The following is a 19,751-nucleotide window of genomic DNA, read 5'->3' as shown; positions in this document are numbered from 1 at the left end:
AATTGCAAATGATGCCTCTGGATGTTTGAGAGCAAACATTATGCTTGACACCACTGAGAGTGCTGCAAAGACAGACAACAAAGCACATGTTCAGCAGTAAACACTTGCAATCAACTACTCGCAAATAACAGGTAGCCCAAAAACTGCTTGAGGAAATTACTCCTGTGAATAATTCAAACAGCACATCAAATTAAAGAAAATCAGGATTGGGTTGTAAACAACATGCTAATACATGAAAGAATATATGAGGAATTTTTCACACACATTTTAAGCACTTTCTTATTTTCATCAGGAAAACTAACTCACCCTGAGCCCCTAAATTTCCTGGGCTACGTCAAAAGAATTTCAACTATGCTTTTTCAGAAAATAAGTGTCTTTCTTGTTTTTCTAGACAGAGATATAACAACACCAGCAGAATTTGTATTTAAATGGAGAACTTCTAACAGATAAAAGAAAGATGAAACCAAATCTACCTCCAATGCTGCAGCACAATCCAGAAATAATGCCTTTTTTGTTTTTTGGTAATACAGTTAATAGTATCGTAAAGTACCAAAAAGATGTATTTGGGGATAAAAAAAATAAATGCATAACTGTTTACAGATGAAACGACTTTTTTTTTTTTTTTTTTTAAATCTCATAGTCAGGCATGCTGTTTCCTCATCACTAAATTGGAACCTGGAAATTAACAGAAGATGTAAAATTTGTATAATAGTATGGGACACACAGTCTCAAGCCTCTGAGTGGAGTTCCAGGGAGGCAACTACACATTTTGTAAACTTCAGTTCCGGAGCCTTCAATAAAATCTTAAGAGGTTTTATCCATGTACCTTAATTGTCATCCATAAACACAAAGAACAGTGCATATTCATTGTAAATTAAAAATAACTTGGCCGAGCTTGATGAGGTACCTAATGGAAAACAGAAATTTGGCTTTCCATTTTATTTAAGTTCAACACACCTAAAAGGTGTATAGTTAACACGCATAATGGTTCTAATTTTGAAATTCGCAAAAATACAGTTGTAAATGTATTTTTATTTTGTTAAGCAGCATTATTGCTTTAAAAATACTATTTGAATTCCATATTTAAAATTAGCTTTTCACTTTGTATATCTGTTCAGAAATCCTTTAATAAACTGCAAATAAAAGGCAGACATAACTTCTCATATTTTGCAACACGTAACATTTATGTCATCTAGAGCAGACTAGTGGACTAAAATGACTACTTGAAATTACAAAATAAAACTCTGTTTCAGAAGCCTCTATATGTGAGAACACAGATTCTGCTTTTCAATCCTTCGAAAATATCTCAAACCCAAGGACTGACCAGAAAGGAGATTGTCTGGCTGATTCCACAGGGACTGCTTGGAGAGCAGAGAGAGGAGTCCATAAAGTGCAAGAGAGCCAGCCTTGTGTCCTGCCTCTGTCTACAAAATCAAAGGGCTTCAATGTAATTTACTACCTTTGCTGACCAAGCTTACTCTTTTCCATGTATTTCATACCAAAGGTAGCTCCATGCCAGAAGAAACAGATGCTGAATCTTATTAATGACTGCTGGTTAGCCTGTAAGTAACACCTTCATCTTCAAAGATTTGGGGCAAACTTGCAAATTAATCCTCCTGTGAGGAAGGTAATTTAAATTTTCAGAAAGACAGATAAGTTAGCTAAAGAAAACAATCATTTAAAAAGTCCAACAAGCCAGCTGCCTTTGAAATGGATGACATTTTGACATTTTCCAAAATAAAACAAAGATCAACTGATTTTACAAAATATTTGATAACTGTATTTCCAAATTGAAAACTGTTTCACAGATGCGTTTCAAACCAAACTATTGGCATCTTATTAGTAAGTGGACAAAAATCACCAGATAGTTTTATACTACATTCTGTAAGCAGTAAGACATGATAATGACTTCCCATCTTAGATGCTTGGGCTAGATATGAACTGACAATAAAGATACTGAATGATAAATGTCTCATTAAAATCTCCTTCCTCTGAGTGCCTCCTCTCAATTTGCAATGCAAAACAAGTATAATTTTCTGTGAAGAATCAAAGAAACTAACAATTAAATTGTCAGCCACTAACTCTAAGTAACTTGTAAAATAATGATCTTTTTAAAAGGAAGATTGTCAGCTGTTTATTTTCTGCATGTGATATATAAGACCATCTCTTGCAGTCCTTATATTTAGATATAGCTATTAATACAGCTATAAACACACAAAAATGGCTACACACCACTTAATAAAGAAATATCCTGAATTCTCAGATGGTTTTCTCCCCCTTTTTGCAATAGTCTCCTAAATATGTGCTTGTATAAAGAAACAACAGCAGCAGTGCTTGATGCGAACTTTCAGTTTACCAAAATTTTATCTGGAAACAAAAGCAAATACAGAAGCAGGCTGTTTTTGTGTGTGAATTCCTTCTCAATTTTGAAATCAATCACAGACCTGTCAGAAATTCAGAATTTCTAAAAATCGTGTGTTGAAATTAGAAACTTCTTTTTTTTCTCCCAAATGCTTTCTTCTTGGCAGAAGCTATGGATTAATTTGGCTATTCCTGTTTTATAGCAGGTTCATGAAGACTAAGTTCCTTTAGTCACACCTACATGACAGATGTGAACATACACAGTAACTGTAAGATAGCTTCCATAACGCTTGGGTTGCCTGAATCCCATATCAGAATCTTTATACCTCAAGGTCACACTATCCTGCAACAGCTTAATTCACTTTGGGACACAGAAATGCCTTAAATATATTTCTAATTACACACTATGTTTTAAATACATTTTTTCAAATGCCTGTGTAAAAGTAAAATTAATGTATATAAAATGATAATATACATTGTAACTTGAGACAATCATCATATAGATATATGAAAAGATAAGAATCAGAACTATAAATAAAAACCCCTGAATTATAAATAAGTGGAAAAAAATTAAAAAGAAACAGATTAAGAAAATGAAGTGTTATGAGTCCACTTAAGATTTGCAGAGTGTACAAAGTATTTCCAGTTGCATGACTCCTGGGTTACATGTTTTTTCCCAGACAAATGAAACAACAACTAATAAACCCTCTCAGACCACAGCCTGACCAACTGGTTAGCAGGTGGGTAAGGTGATTCTGTCTCTCATACTCAAGTTTATAAAACTTTCCATCTGCTTTTTATCTGCATGAAATGTTCACAAATGTGAAGTAATACACAGTGGACTGAAAAATAATAAGCTCAAGAAGAAAAATAATGAACCTGATCAAAACTGGAAGAACTATGAACTCACTTCCACCCTAAAGATATCCAAACAACCTAAGGACTCTGTTATAAAAATGAACATAATGCTCTGAAAACAGGAAAGAACAGCAAGACATAAATCAAATAAAAATATCATGAGGTTATGCTTTAGAAAACTGCATGACTTGTGCAACTTTTTGCGTACTGAGTTCCATTTCTACAGTCCCTTATAGAGCTACATTACTCCAGGCAGTCTAAAAGACACAAAACACCCAGGGGTCCATAACCAGTGCTGCTCTTGTCACCAAGAGCTCAAGGTGGCCACATGATTAAAAAGTGAATTTTAACAGGTAAGACAAAAACAGCCCTACTATCTACTTCACAAAGAATGGGAAAGGAATTTTCACATGAATTAGAGATAAAGCACAACAAACACCAGGAAATGTATAATGAAACGTTTGCTGTGCTGTGGTTACAAAAAGCTTTTGTTGACGTAAAGTTCACAGGCACATAGAACAGTCTGCAAAGAGACAATCAATAAGGATAAAAGCATCCCCTCAGGTATCAAGAAAATATTAGATGCCATGGAGTTGCCAGATGGGACAGAAAACTGAAAAGGAAATATAGAATAAAAGGCTCTGACTCCTCTCCTGTATTCCTGTGAGGTATTAGTATAAAACGTGCCTGCGTTATGGCCTGGGATCAGACGTACAGTCAAGCGCATCCTTCAGCTGAAGTCAGTTAACAGTAACATACCAGGGGACAGGGATATCCCATGCACCTCCAGCAATGTGCTTTTAAATAGGATACAACAGCGCTGTGACTATTTTAAACAAACATGAGCTCTAAAATCTGTAAGGGGAGACAGGTTTTGCATCTGCAACAGACATTGTCAGGTTAAACATTTTTCCTGACCAAGTATATTCTGAACACCTACAAGCATATGGTGGACATAAAGCTCTAGCAGTCTTCCAGTAGCAGCACAGACATAGGTAAAAGAGAGTTAGGACCTCTATAATTTAGATTAATTGCTTACTACGGGTATGGGAGAGGTGCTGCGGGAGTACTACAGCCTCAAATAACAACAAAGAGCAGTCATTTGAGCTGATAAAACCCCTTGAGCCTTCAGGGCTAAAGCGCAGAGAGCTTTACCTCTGCAGCAATGCCTGTCCCTCCCCGGCTGCTGGCAGAACAAGGATACCGGCAGGGATCTGACTCTGCATTTCCTTCCCAAGGAGCTGGCCTGACTCACTGTGCTTTTTATCCGTTACATATTTCTGCATGCAAGGCCACAGCAAGACCCAAACCCATTTTAAGTTTGGCTGCTCATTTTTCTCTGTCAGTCTGTCAGAAGGCGATGCTGGATGGACCTCCAGTACTTGGTCCCCAGCCAGGAGCACCATCATCTCCCGCTGCAGAAGGAGCATGTGCTGCCTGCCAGCAGTGCCTCTCTACGGGACACAAAGGGGTGTGGAGCTGGCTGCAGCCTTTCAGCCAGGCCTGAGGTTTGATGTTAGTCAGTTTTGGCAAAGGTTACATGGATTTCAAAATCTGCATCGGACTGCCCAGCACCTCTCATGTTGTCATACCCAATTCCTGGTTGTACTCAAGTTTAAGGATAGGCTGGGTTGGTCTTCAGACACTGACAAGAGGAGAATGATATGGAGAGATCATGGATCACACATTTCCTGCACCTCAACAAATGCCTTGCCAGAGGGGAAGGGCTTGGGCTCACCCATGCCAATGTGCCCGCCACCTGCACCCCACAGGCCCCTGTCTGTCATCGGGGAGTGGGGAGCTGCAGAGAGGGAGAGATACTGCACTGCTTGTGAATGCAAAGGGTGCAGGGACCTAGCAGTGGAAACGTAATTGGGAAGGAGGGAATTAAAATCACCTTTGACACTCTCCTTCTCACAAATGTGCTCCACTTCAAAGCCAAAGCAGCAGCCTATCATGAGGAGCATTTTACTGAGCGCTCACCTAAAGCATCTGTGAGAAGTCCCCTACTGTGTTACCTCCTTCCTACCCCATGTTGTGCCACAAGCAGAGAGCATGGAATCATGGTAGTGATGTGCAGCCTCAGCTGCCCATGCCAATAAAGCATATAATGAAAGAGGGGCAAAGAGAGCAAGAGAGAAACGGGAGAGATCAATACCACGCTGTGGTGCTTCTGCACAGAACCCAGCAGGTGCAAGCAGCCCTCAGACTGAATTTCATCTCCGTTAGAGAATGGCAGCTTTTACTGGCTGTGAACAGGTAAACTGGAAATGATGGGTCAACATTGTTTTCAGCTCTGCTGTGGTTCACCTCCCTAATTGGAAGGAGAGGAAACGGAATATTTTGTCTCTGTTTGGAATGCGAAACATGCAACACTGGTTTCTGCAATCAAACCCCCAAACCAAAACATAGTCATGACTCCCAACTCACTTATTCAGCAGATCGCTACAACATATACCTTCAAAATAATTATTGGCAGCAATCATTTGCCAAATAGGATGCAAGATGTTGAAAAGAAATATGCTTGATTGAGAAGATAGTGTATAAATAGTCTGGGGTTATTTTCCAACCTTTTGTTTGTTTGGTTGTTTGTTTGGTTGGTTTTTTTTTTTGTTTTCTGTTACCTGGTAGGTAACAGAAATAATTGTTTCAATAAGCATGTTGGTTTACTGCATTTTAAATGCTCACCAATTAAATTATTGAAATATAATTACTGTGCAAGCAGTCTTCTCTCATTATATATTTTTAAAAGCAGAGCCCATTAGTATGGTTGCCTTCCTCCTCCCATCTCTGCTTTTTTATCTCACGTCTCTGGAATAGCAAGAGGAGGTAATTAGGATCACCAGCCTCTAGCTCAGGATGCATGTCCTTTCTGTGCCTTCCCATTCAATTGCCATGGCAAGAAGTATGCTGCATTAGAAGTGAAGGTTTGAGAGGAACATTTCACTGTGTTCCTGTCTCAAGCTTACCTCCTGTTAGACTCTGGCCTCTCACCCACAGAAACACCCTCTAAGACCTGGGTCTGGAGCAGCAGAGTGCATTTCTCCTGACTCTGCTTGATTTGTGGACAGAAGATTTTGTGCTAGCATTCATGCTGAAAGTCATTTTACATCTTTTCAGATCACTTCAGTAAGAGAATGACATTTTGTGCATGTTATAAACTGGTTCACTTAAACCCTACTTAACCAAAGCTCTTATTTCACCACATCCTCATTATGTCCTTAGGTGTCAACCCACTCTTCAGTTACACTCTCTCAATGAGATAATTCTTATCTCATGATAGTGATGTTCCAGAATACGTTGCAAAGCCAGGATTATAATGAATGTTTTTAACGCATTCAGGAATATTGCACAGGTTGGAAATGAATTCCTAGTTAAGGCAATGGTCCAAGAGGGAATGTCAGTGCATTTTTAAGTTTGTGGGTTGTGTTGAAAGCAAAAAGTCTGTTCATAGGATTAAAGATCAGGTGACTTGTGAGAACAGAGCGTAAGAGTGTAGAATATGTGTCTGGACCCAATTCAGAAAGATATTCAGGAACACAGCTAGCTGTAACCTGTGAAACACTAAGCACTTAAAACACCACATAAGGTCAGAATGAATGATGGCCAAATCTGCCATCTGTGTTTTTCTCACAAACCTCTGCTCAATCTTACAATGGGATTCAAAACCATAGCATTACAGCTTTTCAGCATTTGAATAAACAATAGCAAATTATTAATAGAAATAACAGCAATAATAAAAATTATTATTATTATTATTATTATTATTATTATTATTATTATTATTATTATTATTATTAATAATAATAATAATAATAATAATAGTAAAACCTTCTGAAGGGCTAGTCAGGAAGCATTCTCTAGCCTTCAAGATTGTGAACAGCTACAGTTAAAAGTTGAACAAGCAGCTGAACAAAGTAAACAAATTCTAATTGTGAAAGCTGACAAAATCAAAGACATTTCTTTATGTACAATGTAAGATCTAATATGTCACCTTGCCGCTGCATTGGTGATTATTTTCAGACTGCTGGGATTACGGATCAGTTTATCCAGGATGCTGACAATCTGCTCAAACTTGGGTCTGTTGTTTCTGTCTTTCTGCCAACAGTCCAGCATCAGCTGATACAAGGCAGCTGGGCAGTCCATGGGAGGTGGCAAGCGGTACCCTTCATCAACAGCTTTAATCACCTGCACAAGGATAAAAGTTTTTGAAAACTTAAAGGCACTCAAGTCTACTTGTTTTTATCAGTTCTATGAACCACTTTAACATGGACATTCTGTGTTTAAACAAATGTGTTTATTCACTAATTGTCCCACCATGCAATGCCTCTGGTTTATCTGCAAAGTAAACCAGGCTGTAAATTAGGCACACAGAAAGGGCTGTAGGGGAGTTAAGATACAGTATATGACTTTGAGGAAGGTGAGAGTCTGGAAAGGATCTGTAAAACTCACACTTAGTTGAACTAAATCCATAAACAAAAGCTACAGCTAGTAAGGTGCTTGCTTAACTATGCAAAACTTCAAAAGGTCTTGACTATCACCTGATCATCCTCAGCAGCACTTGATTCCCACACTCTCCATTGGACACTGCACTTGGCAGAAAAAGAACCTCTCATGGGCAATCCTGAACTGACAGACAGAAGGTCTTGTGGAAAGAATTTGATGTAACTGATCTCACAAGGCCAAAAAATATTTTTCAAACTTACCACGAGGATACCTGTACACTTCCAACTAGGCAGGGCAGGCCTAGTTCTTTTACCATTTGTCTACATTGGAAAAAAAAAAAAAAAAAAACCCAAACAAACAAAAAACAATGCCCAGTATTTACACTGTTACAAAGCTTTTTAATACAACCTTTTAATTGGAGCATAACACCTCTTGATCTATCTCTTAATCTGTTGCACCATGAATTAAAAAAGAAACGTATGAAAATGCATTCTAAGTAGAAAATTATAAAGCCAAATTCTGTTAACTTTTCCCTTTTAACTGGATCAGTTAATTCAAAAGCAGAAAAAAAATACACTGAATCAGAACAGGAATAGGAAAACAGTCTGTGGTTTAAGCAGTCATGAAGCAGATAAAGAGGTTAACCCTTCTATTTCTGATTTTGAATGTGATATTATTAAAGGCATTCCACTGGTACATCAGCATACATAATACAATTCATTAACCTCCACAAACAATAGAAAAACCGCTCATGACTAATTAAAAGAAATACTTAGTTTTCTGCACAGGCTTGTGTTACAGATGTACTCATTTGAAAGGAAGTTTTCTTTCTCTTTTTACTGTTACTGACTTTTTTGAATTTAGTACTAGTTAAAGATATATACGAACCCCCTGAAAAAACCTATTTGTGTCAGTGACTGCATTTCAGAAAATGTGATTTATTTATTCCCATGGAATAAGTCTAGGATTAATAAGCCAACAGAAAAAAATATATATATAACAAAAATATTATTTGGGAAAATGTTTTGCTTCTTACAAAAATACTGGGAGTGATCCATCAATCATTTGGATTGCAGGCTTGGATAGTTTAGCAATGTTGCAAAGAAACCTGTATTGGAAGTCTTTTAATCGGATCACTCTACTTCTCTATTTTATCCACTGATTACTTCCAGAAGTATTTTGGTTTCATTAACCTCTTAGTAGAAATGCTTTGCTTCTCTTTTTCACAAGCGCCAAGAGCCATTTATTCTGTGTATTTGACATTTACAGAAAACTTCTACAGATTATTATACAAGTGGAACCAAAGGGGATCAACAGAAATTTAGGAGGGTTTTCTAACAATAAGCTAAGGAATGTAAAAGGCAATGACCTCATTGCAGTGGAATTGTTTGAATTATCCTATAGAAAACCACCAGCATGATAAAATTCTCTGATATGTTCCTTCAAAGGTCCTAAATACACTGCCAAAAAGATGCTGGCTTTTTGTTAAGTTCATTAGAACTTTTACCTGGCCAGGGAGATTAAGAATTTTTTATTTCTACATCTTATTTAATGTCAATGTTAAAAACTCGGAGCCACCTGGTTTCATTATGCTTCACTTCCTTTCACAGCTTGATCCATTATTTGAGAACACAGCTCAGATAACAATATACTCACATCCTGGTTGGACATCTCCCAGTATGGTCTCTCTCCATAAGACATCACCTCCCAGAGAACAATCCCATAGCTCCATGCGTCACTGGCTGATGTGAACTTCCGATACGCAATGGCTTCTGGTGATGTCCATCGGATAGGAATCTTGCCCCCCTAGGAGAAGACCAAAATAAAACAGTTCATTTGACTGTAAGACAATGAATATAATTTTGCATGACTGATTATTTTAAATGAGTCTCTGAGATTCTCAGTTATTATTATACTGGTGTAAAAAACAGTGTCATCTGGAAAATGCTAATGCCATTTACAATGAAAGCATCTTGCACACTAAACAGAGTAAAATACATTGCTGTGCAAAATCAAATGGAGGTATAGATACATTGTATAGTATACATATACCTATGTATACGTGCATATTTATGTATAGCAAAATATATACAGATAATAATAAAAGGTAAGTTAAGTACGTTGGATTTTCAGTTATAAAATGTGCAAGAACTGGTGAGACAGTCATACAGCATTAAGGATGAAAAAGCTAGTATCAGGTCCTCATTTGCATCCTAGATCCCTTTTTCTGCATAGCACAAAAGGGCTGGACTTGGCTACTCATAAGCCATTTCAACTGAATTTTCTGTTGGTGTGGAACCTGCACAGTTTCACCGTGTTTTCACCCCAGGTTTTCTAAGACATTTGAGGAAAATGAAGGGCCACAATGTTTCTGTTTCATTAACGCCAAGTTTTTGATTGCACAAGGCACTGAGTGTGACCATATGCACAATTTCCTATTCCAGAGAAAGCCATCAGAGACAGTCACAGAAAGGCAGATACAGATGGGGTCATCTGTGCAGAGAGAAGAGTAGAGAAATGCCATCTGGGGAAGTGGTCTTAAACAACTTTTACAGTCACAAGAGAAGCAAGCCGTCATTAAATGATGTAAACTTGAAAAGAATTAAAGCTACCATTACAATTAATATTACATTTAGGGGAACATCTCTCTCTGGTTATGGCCGCCACTTGGTGTCATAGGTCAAATCAGTAACATGCACACTAGCAGCCTCAGGCTGAGTTTCTGTAAAATGAGAATTAGAGGAAAAAGACAATTTCCAATGGTGCCAGCCTTGATGGAGGTTTGCAAGACTCTGATTTGTGAGGCACACTTGAGAGGTTCTAAAAGATAGAGGTGCAAAACTTGTTACTTGAGGTAATTCTGGAGGGAATGTATTTGAATACAGAAACCTGTGAGAGTTTAAAGTCATTTCCAGTTTTGGGGATGCACAACATGTACAGAGATGCACTCTGAAGATTTCACACTAGACTAGCTATTTGAGGTACCTCTGAAATGCCCATTATACTACAGTCATATACGTATCCCCACAATAACCTGTGTGGGAAGGAAGTGCTCATATTTCCACTGAATAACCATCAAGAAATAAAATGTAAATATATTAATGCTTTGCTTACACTTCCATAAAGTGTACCTCCACTGAAAGCAGTGACACACACACTAGCTTTAGATTAACTAGCTTGGTTAACAATAGAAATGTGGACATTAGTGCTAATTAAAAACCTAAATATACCCTAAATACACTGGAGCCTAAGCATCTGCAATTTCATGGCTCATATCGCACAAATTAGATTAAATATAAGCAACACAGGCAGGCCTGAATCAGGCTACAATTTAGACCTCCAAAATGTTACTAGATAGATCTTAGAGGCTTGGCAAAGGTCAGAGAGGGAATGCATCCTGGCATGCAGTTTTTATGGATTCCATCCTGTTTAGCAGAGTCCCTACCTTAACTAAAAGACAAACCTTCATTTCACATACAACCCTTAAAATCAGGTAAACACTGAATTTCCTTATTACTTGTGGACCAACAAATATGACATATAAAATAAATAGCAGTATTGGAAACCACTGTTTCATCACAGGAGCCAGACTAGATAGCCTGATATCTTTCAATCTGTAAGACGATGTCCTTTGGTCACTAAAAGTACATTATGTTTTCTATTAAATACAGGTTTACTAATAATTCCCAGTTCTGTTCCATAACAGTACCAAGAATATAAAAATGATAGTCTTTCTCATATGCTATTGAGAAGCAATAGTATATGAGCACCCTCTTTACAAACATCTGGGGTCCCTCAATGAGTCCAAGGCCCAGCAAAGAAACAAGGAAACTCTCCTGTGTCTTAGTGTTCTCACAATAAATCCACTTATACTTTTAGATGAGAGGATGATAAAAAAATCAATCCTACTTTTCCAACTTTTTTTCTAAGCATACTAGCAGTGGACTTTGTTTTCCAATAAAGAATGTCAGTACCGCGGGAAAGCCATATCCTAAATTTACACAAACAAAATCCCACCACCATGAACAGAAAGAGCTTCCAAACCAAACATCTCTCACCTCACAGGCTCAGAAGTCACCCACAAAACTGAGCAGACTTGCAGTTCAGGTGCAAGGCCAAGGTGCCTGGATGTTGATGGCACACACACATTTGAGGGGAACCCCGGGCCACATGCCCACGATGCCAGCCCTCCCAGCACAGACCTGCCCACAGGGTGACCATCCAACCCAGCCCATCTCAACTGAGAGGAGAAAACTGCCTCTACATGACCAGAGACCTGAACTGCAAAGGACTTTTACAGATCAAACCAAACCCAGTGGACAACATCTGGAATATGCAGCTTGTGGGGCTCCTGGAACCCAGATGCAAGAGGCCACCACTATGCCCTACAGCTGGCAGGGGCTCCTGAGCTCCTTCTCCATGCCAGCACTTCCATGGGTGAATGTGTCCAGCATGGAATAGGCCAGACCAACACTGGCATTCAGTTCAAGACAAAATATTTCAAATTCCTGGCCAGGTGGAGACATAAAAGAGGGAACTGTTGATCCTTACTGCTTCTGACAACTTCTTGTTGATCCTGGCTGCTTCCTTGGTAGCACTGCCACCTCAGACAAGCCCCAAGCCTCTTTTGATCCCTCCTCCTGTGCCTAGACACCCAGTATCAACACTGCTTGGAAAGATACCGTGCCACCTGATTTGAAAAAAGCAAGATAAAGAGCTACGTGTTGCCAGTGGGCTCCTGGCGATGTAGCCAGGCTGGGTCTCACTCTCCAGCAATTGCTTCAGCTACATTTTTAATAGAGGGATGGCACAACACACGCCTATGACATGCCACATCAGAAAGCCCTCGAGGCAGAGAGTAGTTATGTTGGTTTTCTTGCATCAGCATAATGACTGGTTCTGTATCATCCTGGAGTTTTCAGAATCTTATTCTCTAAAAAATCAGAATTTTCATGAGTGACTTCAGGTTCACTTTTTCAGTTTCATGCTAAGATACAAAAATGAAGCCCTTCTTGCTGAACCCCAGAGAAAAAATTGCCAGATGTCACACAGAAAAGTTTGCTTATGGCTACAACATGAGCGCTTTAGGCAAGTGCAGGAGATATATGTGACAGAAAGTCTTTACCTTTATAATCTTATGAAAAAAGTAATTTGCACAACTGGAGAAACACATTTACAAAAAATGACAATAATTAGTCTCTTAACATTTTAGGACTGCTTTATTGCAGGGCAAGAAAGATTATAAATCCAATGAAACAAAGTTCTTCTAGCTTCGTTTGTTTTAGTGAAAAATGAAGGTACATCAACCCTGGATTCCATTACAAGAAAATAAATTTTCTTTGCTAAGTCTCAGCAGTAACTCTATATGAGCCTACAGGTACCTGTAGCATTACCATAAATAAAGAGTAAAATAAGGAGAGTATGAAAATTTAGCTAAAAAAGCAATCAACTGCCACTGTAATTTTGTTATTGTGCTCCTCAGTTTGCAATAAAAATGTCAATATTATCTCTGTATTTTAGAGGAGACTTTGTTGATTTGTTTTTTGAATAATTTAAGAGCAAGAACAGAAAAAAAGGTTCTGGTAGAGATTTTTTAGACAAATAAGCATTTTAACACAAAAGCAATATATGGAGAAAATCTGAAGAGTTGTATCAAGCTAAATGAACAGTTTTCTATTGCTATTACCTTTGAAAATTATGAGGCTGGCTGTAATTCAAATAGTCTATTTTGAAATAAAAAAAAACCCATAATCACTCAGCATTAGAAATTCCCTTTTCATAGAATCACAGTATCATAGAATTATTTTGGTGGGAAGAGAACCTCAGGATCAAGTCCAACCGTAACCTAACTCTAGCACTAAGTCATGTCCCTAAGAACCTCGTCTAAAGGCCTTTTAAACACCTCCTGGGATGGTGACTCCACCACTTTCCTGAGCAGTCTGTTCTAATGCCTGATAGACCTTTCCATGAATAAATTTTTCCTAATATCCAATCTAAACCTCCCCTGGCACAACTTGAGCTTATTTCCTCTCATCCTATCACTTGTTACTTGGGAGAAAAGACCAGCATCCTCCATGCTACAACCTCATTTCAGGTAGTTGTAGACAGCGATAAGGTCTCTCCTTAGCCTCCTTTTCTCCAGGCTAAACAGCCCCAGTTCCCTCAGCTGCTCCTCATCAGACTGGTGCTTCAGTCACCTCACCAGCTTCATCGCCCTCTGAACTCTCTCCAACACCTCAATGTCCTTATGAGGAGGGGCCCAAAACCAAACACAGGATTCAAGGTGGGGCCTCACCAGTGCCGAGTACAGGGGCACGATCACTTCTCTAGTCCTGCTGACCACACTGCTCCTGATACAAGCCAGGATGCTGTTGGCCTTCTTGGCCACCTGGGCACACTTCCATCATTTTTGAGAAATACACACCTCATTTGAACACGCATCACTTCTTCAATTTTCTGCTTTACCAGAAATCAGGATATTCTTTGCAATATCCTTTGTCAGGATCAAAGATGTCTTACGTAATTTACCTTCACATAAATTAAACCAAACACTTTCTTCTAGACCATAGGGTTGGAGCTGGAAAAACTAAGCTCCCATATGTGTTTCTTTACTCGTCTCTCATTTATTTTTTTTTAACACACTTTTCCCAGTCTCCCAATATTTAAGATTAATTTAATGATACCTGCTCTGCAAACTGCTATGATGTACTAGGAAACCCTAGCTTGAGCTTTTTTTTTTCTTTTTTTTTTTTTTTAATATAATGTATTTTATGTCCATTAGGCTTTCAAGCAAATTAATCTTTATCTGCTGTCTCTGTTGCTTATCCTCCACTGGAAAATCTGAAACCCCAATATTATTGGCTGGTACCAGTGGGCTCCTACCCTTCAAAATTAGTACTATCAGGACTGAACATGTAAGACAAACTTCCTAAATGAAAAATCATTACAGATATGCCTAGGAAAAAGGTTTGCCCAAATCTATTTGATACAGGTTTATAAAGAGAAATCTACATGTGTATGCATCACTAGCTGTCGGTAATATATTTACTGATTATTTTTTGAAGATAGACACAGTTTTATATATTTTTGTCATGGTCTTCCTTTAAGAATATGCTCATCAGGAAGCCATATAAGCTCCCTGAATTTGAGTAGAAAGCAAGCATTAGTATTAGGAGTTGTAGGAGTTTGCTACTGCAGTATAGGTAAGAGAACCATGCTTGTGGTTTGAAATTAGTGAGCCAACTGAAGGTTTTATCTGCTCTACGTGGAGCAGTGTTACCTACAGTATCTGCCTGTTCAGCATAATTCATCTAAAACCAATGAACTCCTCAATTTATTTCTTGCGCGTCTGGCACTCCAGCACAATGCAGCTGTTTCCAGGCCTTCATAACACATTCCAGTACTCTGATTTATAATCTGTTACAGGGTGACTGCCACAGGCACCTAAGCCACAGGCCTGGGGAGAGAAGAATCAAGAAAAATGGATTCTAACAGAATTATTGAAGGAACTTTGCAGGAAAACCTGAAGGTAAAAGCCTGACACATTTCGTTACATGAAGACAGTTCAGGAGATATCTCACTGGTACACAGAAAAGATGGTTTCATATGAGTGAGATGAACCTGACTTAGGCTCTCTTCAGCACCTGAAAATTACACGGTGTTAATTGTTCATCCCTTACAAATGAGTATTTTATCTTGACTTATCTTCTTCTTGAGTGGTAAATGATAACAGACCACTGCTTCACTCTCTCATGTTTATCATGCAAGAGAAATTGTGTCTTTTTTTTCTTTCTTTACCAAATCCTTCAATGCATTCAGACTGTATTAATGTATTCTTGCATATATAAGGAAAAACCACGACATATTTCTGTCAAGCAGTTGCAATAATGTGCATAACAGAAAGGACCTGTGTGCCCTTCCCTGTGGCACACAATTGAGTAGTGCTTTGGGGTGCCCTGCCTGCTCTGGCACCATCACCTGGGGGCACAGGCTACCAGAATATTTACTTGCCATCAAATCACCGTATTTTTTAAGAAATAGAATAACTAGATGGAGTTTCCCATTGAAATGCCATGGACACCAGTACTGTATCCAAATATGCGTTTAAATAGTCAAAGTTAATCTACTGATTACCCAATTATTATGCCTTTGAGAGACATAATTGCAGTCCCTCTACATGTGTGATGGTTTAAATTTACTTCCACTTCATATCGTTATTAGTCCACCTACTTGGCATACAGCCATCTAAAAATAATAAGAATAGAAAGAATCAATTTGGCAATGACAATTTTAATACAGTCTTGGCCTTTCAATTAAAAGTGAATAGGTATGGAGAATGCAGATAGTTACAGTACATCCCCTCCGGCACAAAGGCTCAGTTAAAAAAAAAATCCAAACACTCAGGCAGCTTAATTCACATGCTGGCTTCTGCTTCTGTAAGCAGGCAGACCACAGGCTGCCAAAGGCCTTTTGTGGTATCAAGTCACTGACAATAATTCAGGAGGTAAAGAATGACCCTGTCAGGTAGAAAAGTTTCCTTACAAGTCCTGATTCCCTGTATTTCACATGTGCACCTGTGATCTTTGCATTGTTCTTCAGAGTTCTTGTACAATAGCATGAATATCACGGATTATGTATTGATTTATAAAGGGATATATACATTATTGATATATAAAGGGATACATGCTCATATCCTTTATGCAAAGCTTCAGACACAGCTTTTGAGAACAGAAAAACATAAAATTTCACCCAGTCAGTGGTGTGTATTGAAAGCTTGAAGGGCTGACTGGGCTTCTTGGGGACAGACCAATCCTGAATTGCAAATATGAATTAAAGTAATGGAATTGTTCTCAGGCTTTAATATTTACAGGTGGAAAATAGGGACAGAACATGAGGCTAAATAAATAAAACATCTATCTTTGCAGCTAATTCTATGAATTTCCCTAGCACCACTGATACTAAAGGGAAAACTGGTAGTGGGAAGAAGTAGAGGGGGGGCAAAAGTCTCCACTCAGTAATAAATAGTCTTTACTGTTTGAATGTTTGGAATTGTGTTCATAATTTAGATTTTTTTCTTTTTTTTTTTTTTTTCCTGTCTTTTCAAAGATCCCACTGACTAGTTTTCATTCATTAGTTGTAAAGGCATTAAAACGTTTGGGGCGATGCCAGTATTTTAAAAAGTGACGCTACTTTTGTCTTGTTTCTGCCATATAATTTGTGCTTGTGAAAGGCAGTAGGAGCAGCCTAGGAAACAGTCCTATGCTTTGTGATATGACTAAGCAGCAGGAACACGAACTGTCCTGCTTTCTTCCAGTGGACTGGAGCTCTGTTTCGCACTCATGGTCCTCACTTGTTTAAGCTGAAGATCAGACATACTCCAGGGACACACTATCTGGGCATGTATACAAGATTCACTTCAGAGGAAACCTGAGCAAAAGATGAACAACAAATAGCCTTGTCCTTCTCTCAGAGTCAAGATGTGGCACAGGTACATTCAGCAACTACTTTTGAAGAAAATTAGATTTGTCCTAGGTTGTATTTGAAGGTTTTAATTATCTGAGCATCTTCCTGCAGCAGTTTGCTTATATACCATAAATGCCAGATGGAGTTTACTGAATACAGATGATTGCACTTTACAAAATACATTTTTTCCATCTCATTTCACTATAAAAATGTAAATAGGCAGGCAGGGTTAGAAAATAGGTGGCAGAAGGAGAGGAAGAAAAAAAAAATCAACACTGCACTTGGCTGTAGGAAATTCCCACATAGCCTTGGCTGATAAACACTGACCCCTCGTCCACCCTGGTTTGTCCTAGCCACCCACGGGTATAAGTCACTGACATACACTTCATTTTCAGGAAAGTGTGCTTCCCTCAGAAAGCTGTGTGCTATGTAGTTTGATGGAGAGCTACTTTTTCCTCCCTAAACAACTTTTTCATCTAAGTTAACTAGGACTCAAAGGTATCTTCAGCTCTTAATGTGAGTACACAGAATGTCATTACTAAATTATAGATTAGTTCGCATGCCCAGATGAATTTTGGAGTAAGAGAACTGAATTTCAAACCCTGGTAAAGGTTCATTTCTCACATGTTATTTTATTTCAATAATGAAGAATATAACATGCAAACTACCACACTAAGTGATTACTCTTGTCAGTGATCAGGCATGAAGGAAGCACTGGAAAACCCACATTAAGATTTTGCTGATACATTCTACTCTAATCTGGTTTGTACAGTGAAGATGAGATGATTACTAGGCATCACTGCAAATTACACTTCTCTAAGATACTGAATATTAATGCCACTTTTTCTAAAGTTAATAAAATCCACTTGCAATAGGATTAAAGTGAACAGACAGACATCCCGGTGTAATATCTATATACACAAAACTACATGTATGCCTTCAAGGTTTCCACAATAAAACAGAAGCATTATTCAAGTGAGAACAAGAGGTGCAGAAAGGCTGTATTTAGAAGACACTGTGGCTTTCCTAAGGCTCTAAGTCAACACTGCAGCTTCCAGGTAGCTTTTCAGGAAGGATGAAATCCAAAAATGAAGCAAAGCAGCAGCCTACACTATGGGAAGTCCCCTATCTGATAAAAGCTTCTCTGTCTCAGGATGAAAGTCAGAGGTTAGTTTCCCTCTTGATATCATTACAGCTTCAAGAGATGGGTTCCAATTTGTATGTATGATATAGGGAGGAGAAAGTATAGGAGGTTTACTACATTGTTAAGCAAAATTTTTTTTCTTTTTTTTTTGTTTTACTCAAATTTTTACTCAGTTAGGTAAGGGTACAACAGCAGGTACAGCTCATACACCGTTGTAGAACAGCAATATCACTATGCTCCAATCAGACATATCTCCCACCATACTAGCAGAGACAAAAAGGTAAAAAAACAAAAACAAACCAAAACAAAATTATTGCTGGGTAGAATTTTTTTACTAGGTGGGAGCTAGGTCATCAGTGTAACAAAACCTGCTCAAAGCACATATGAAGTCTGACACTATTGTGTGCCAAACAAACTCAGGCCTTACCAGTAGTATTGACCCCTTTACACACCCAGCAGAAACTGAGTCAAGGATTTTGCATACTTTAAGAAAAATAATCTACCAGCTGAAACCATCTTTTTTTCCTTCTGTCTTCTCTGATATATATATTAAAAAATAGCTGTGATGAGTTTACTTTTTATTGAACATCTCTTGGCATGCAAGACTGGATGGCCTCTACAACACAGAGCGTAAGCCTCAGGGACTCCCTCAGATTTCAGTCTAACCACACACAATCAACACGAATTTTAAAGAAACACAGAAACTCACCCGTGTGGTGTAAGCAGCTTCCGGGTCATCTTCCAGTACACGAGAGAGACCAAAATCTGAGACTTTGCACACCAAGTTACTGTTGATGAGGATATTACGAGCAGCTAAATCTCGATGGACGTAACCCATATCTGACAAATATTTCATGCCAGATGCGATCCCTCGCAGCATGCCTACTAGCTGAATGACTGTGAACTGGGCATCATGTTTCTGGAAAACATTTGAAATGTAATTTCAGAGATTGTTTAAGTTCATCCTTGCACAGATTTTTGATAATGATCCTGGAAGCTCTTCAAGTGAAGAGCTCACGAGTCAGGGGTCACAATTTAAACACCACACATGGAAATACTTTGGTCTGTGGAGGATAATTTCCCAGTCACCTGAGGGAAGGGGACAGATTTTCAATTCAGATAAAAATAAATTTTTCCCATTCTTGTTGTCATCAGAATTTTTATTTCCTAGATGGGATCTGTTTGAAAGCAGCATATAAATTGAAGTTGTGTGCGCTCCTGAGACTGGAGTGCCAGGATTTTAGAGAAACAGATGTCCAACTTCCCTGAAAGGCCATAGGAATTAGTGAAAATCCCAGACTTATTCAATGGACTAATGAAAGTTTTCTATTACACAAGCATTTTTTTTTCCTAACAAAAGCAAATACTGACGTGATTGAGTGGTTTTCAAATTCCATTAAATTTAAACTCATTCCTCAAAATTTTCCTCAACTTCAGGAACACAAAAATCACTTAATCACACTGTGACAGCCTAGAAAAC

General features: G+C 38.3%; 1 protein-coding gene across 3 annotated transcripts in view; it reads right to left on the bottom strand.

The window, feature by feature from the left end:
* EPHA3 (EPH receptor A3) overlaps positions 1-19,751 on the bottom strand; it is a 230,011-nt gene that overhangs the window by 12,198 nt on the left and 198,062 nt on the right. For all 3 annotated transcript variants that reach the window (XM_021287743.2, XM_065076418.1, XM_065076426.1), the window contains exons 13-15: positions 18,981-19,190; positions 9,322-9,471; positions 7,214-7,407 (exon numbers count right to left, since the gene is read on the bottom strand). In XM_021287743.2, the coding sequence (XP_021143418.2) occupies positions 7,214-7,407; positions 9,322-9,471; positions 18,981-19,190 (554 nt within the window). The remainder of the gene's footprint in view (positions 1-7,213; positions 7,408-9,321; positions 9,472-18,980; positions 19,191-19,751) is intronic.

The sequence above is a fragment of the Columba livia genome, chromosome 1 (genome assembly GCF_036013475.1).
Source record: "Columba livia isolate bColLiv1 breed racing homer chromosome 1, bColLiv1.pat.W.v2, whole genome shotgun sequence".
NCBI classification, from domain to species: domain Eukaryota; kingdom Metazoa; phylum Chordata; class Aves; order Columbiformes; family Columbidae; genus Columba; species Columba livia.
This window is presented reverse-complemented; position numbering and strand designations above follow the sequence as displayed.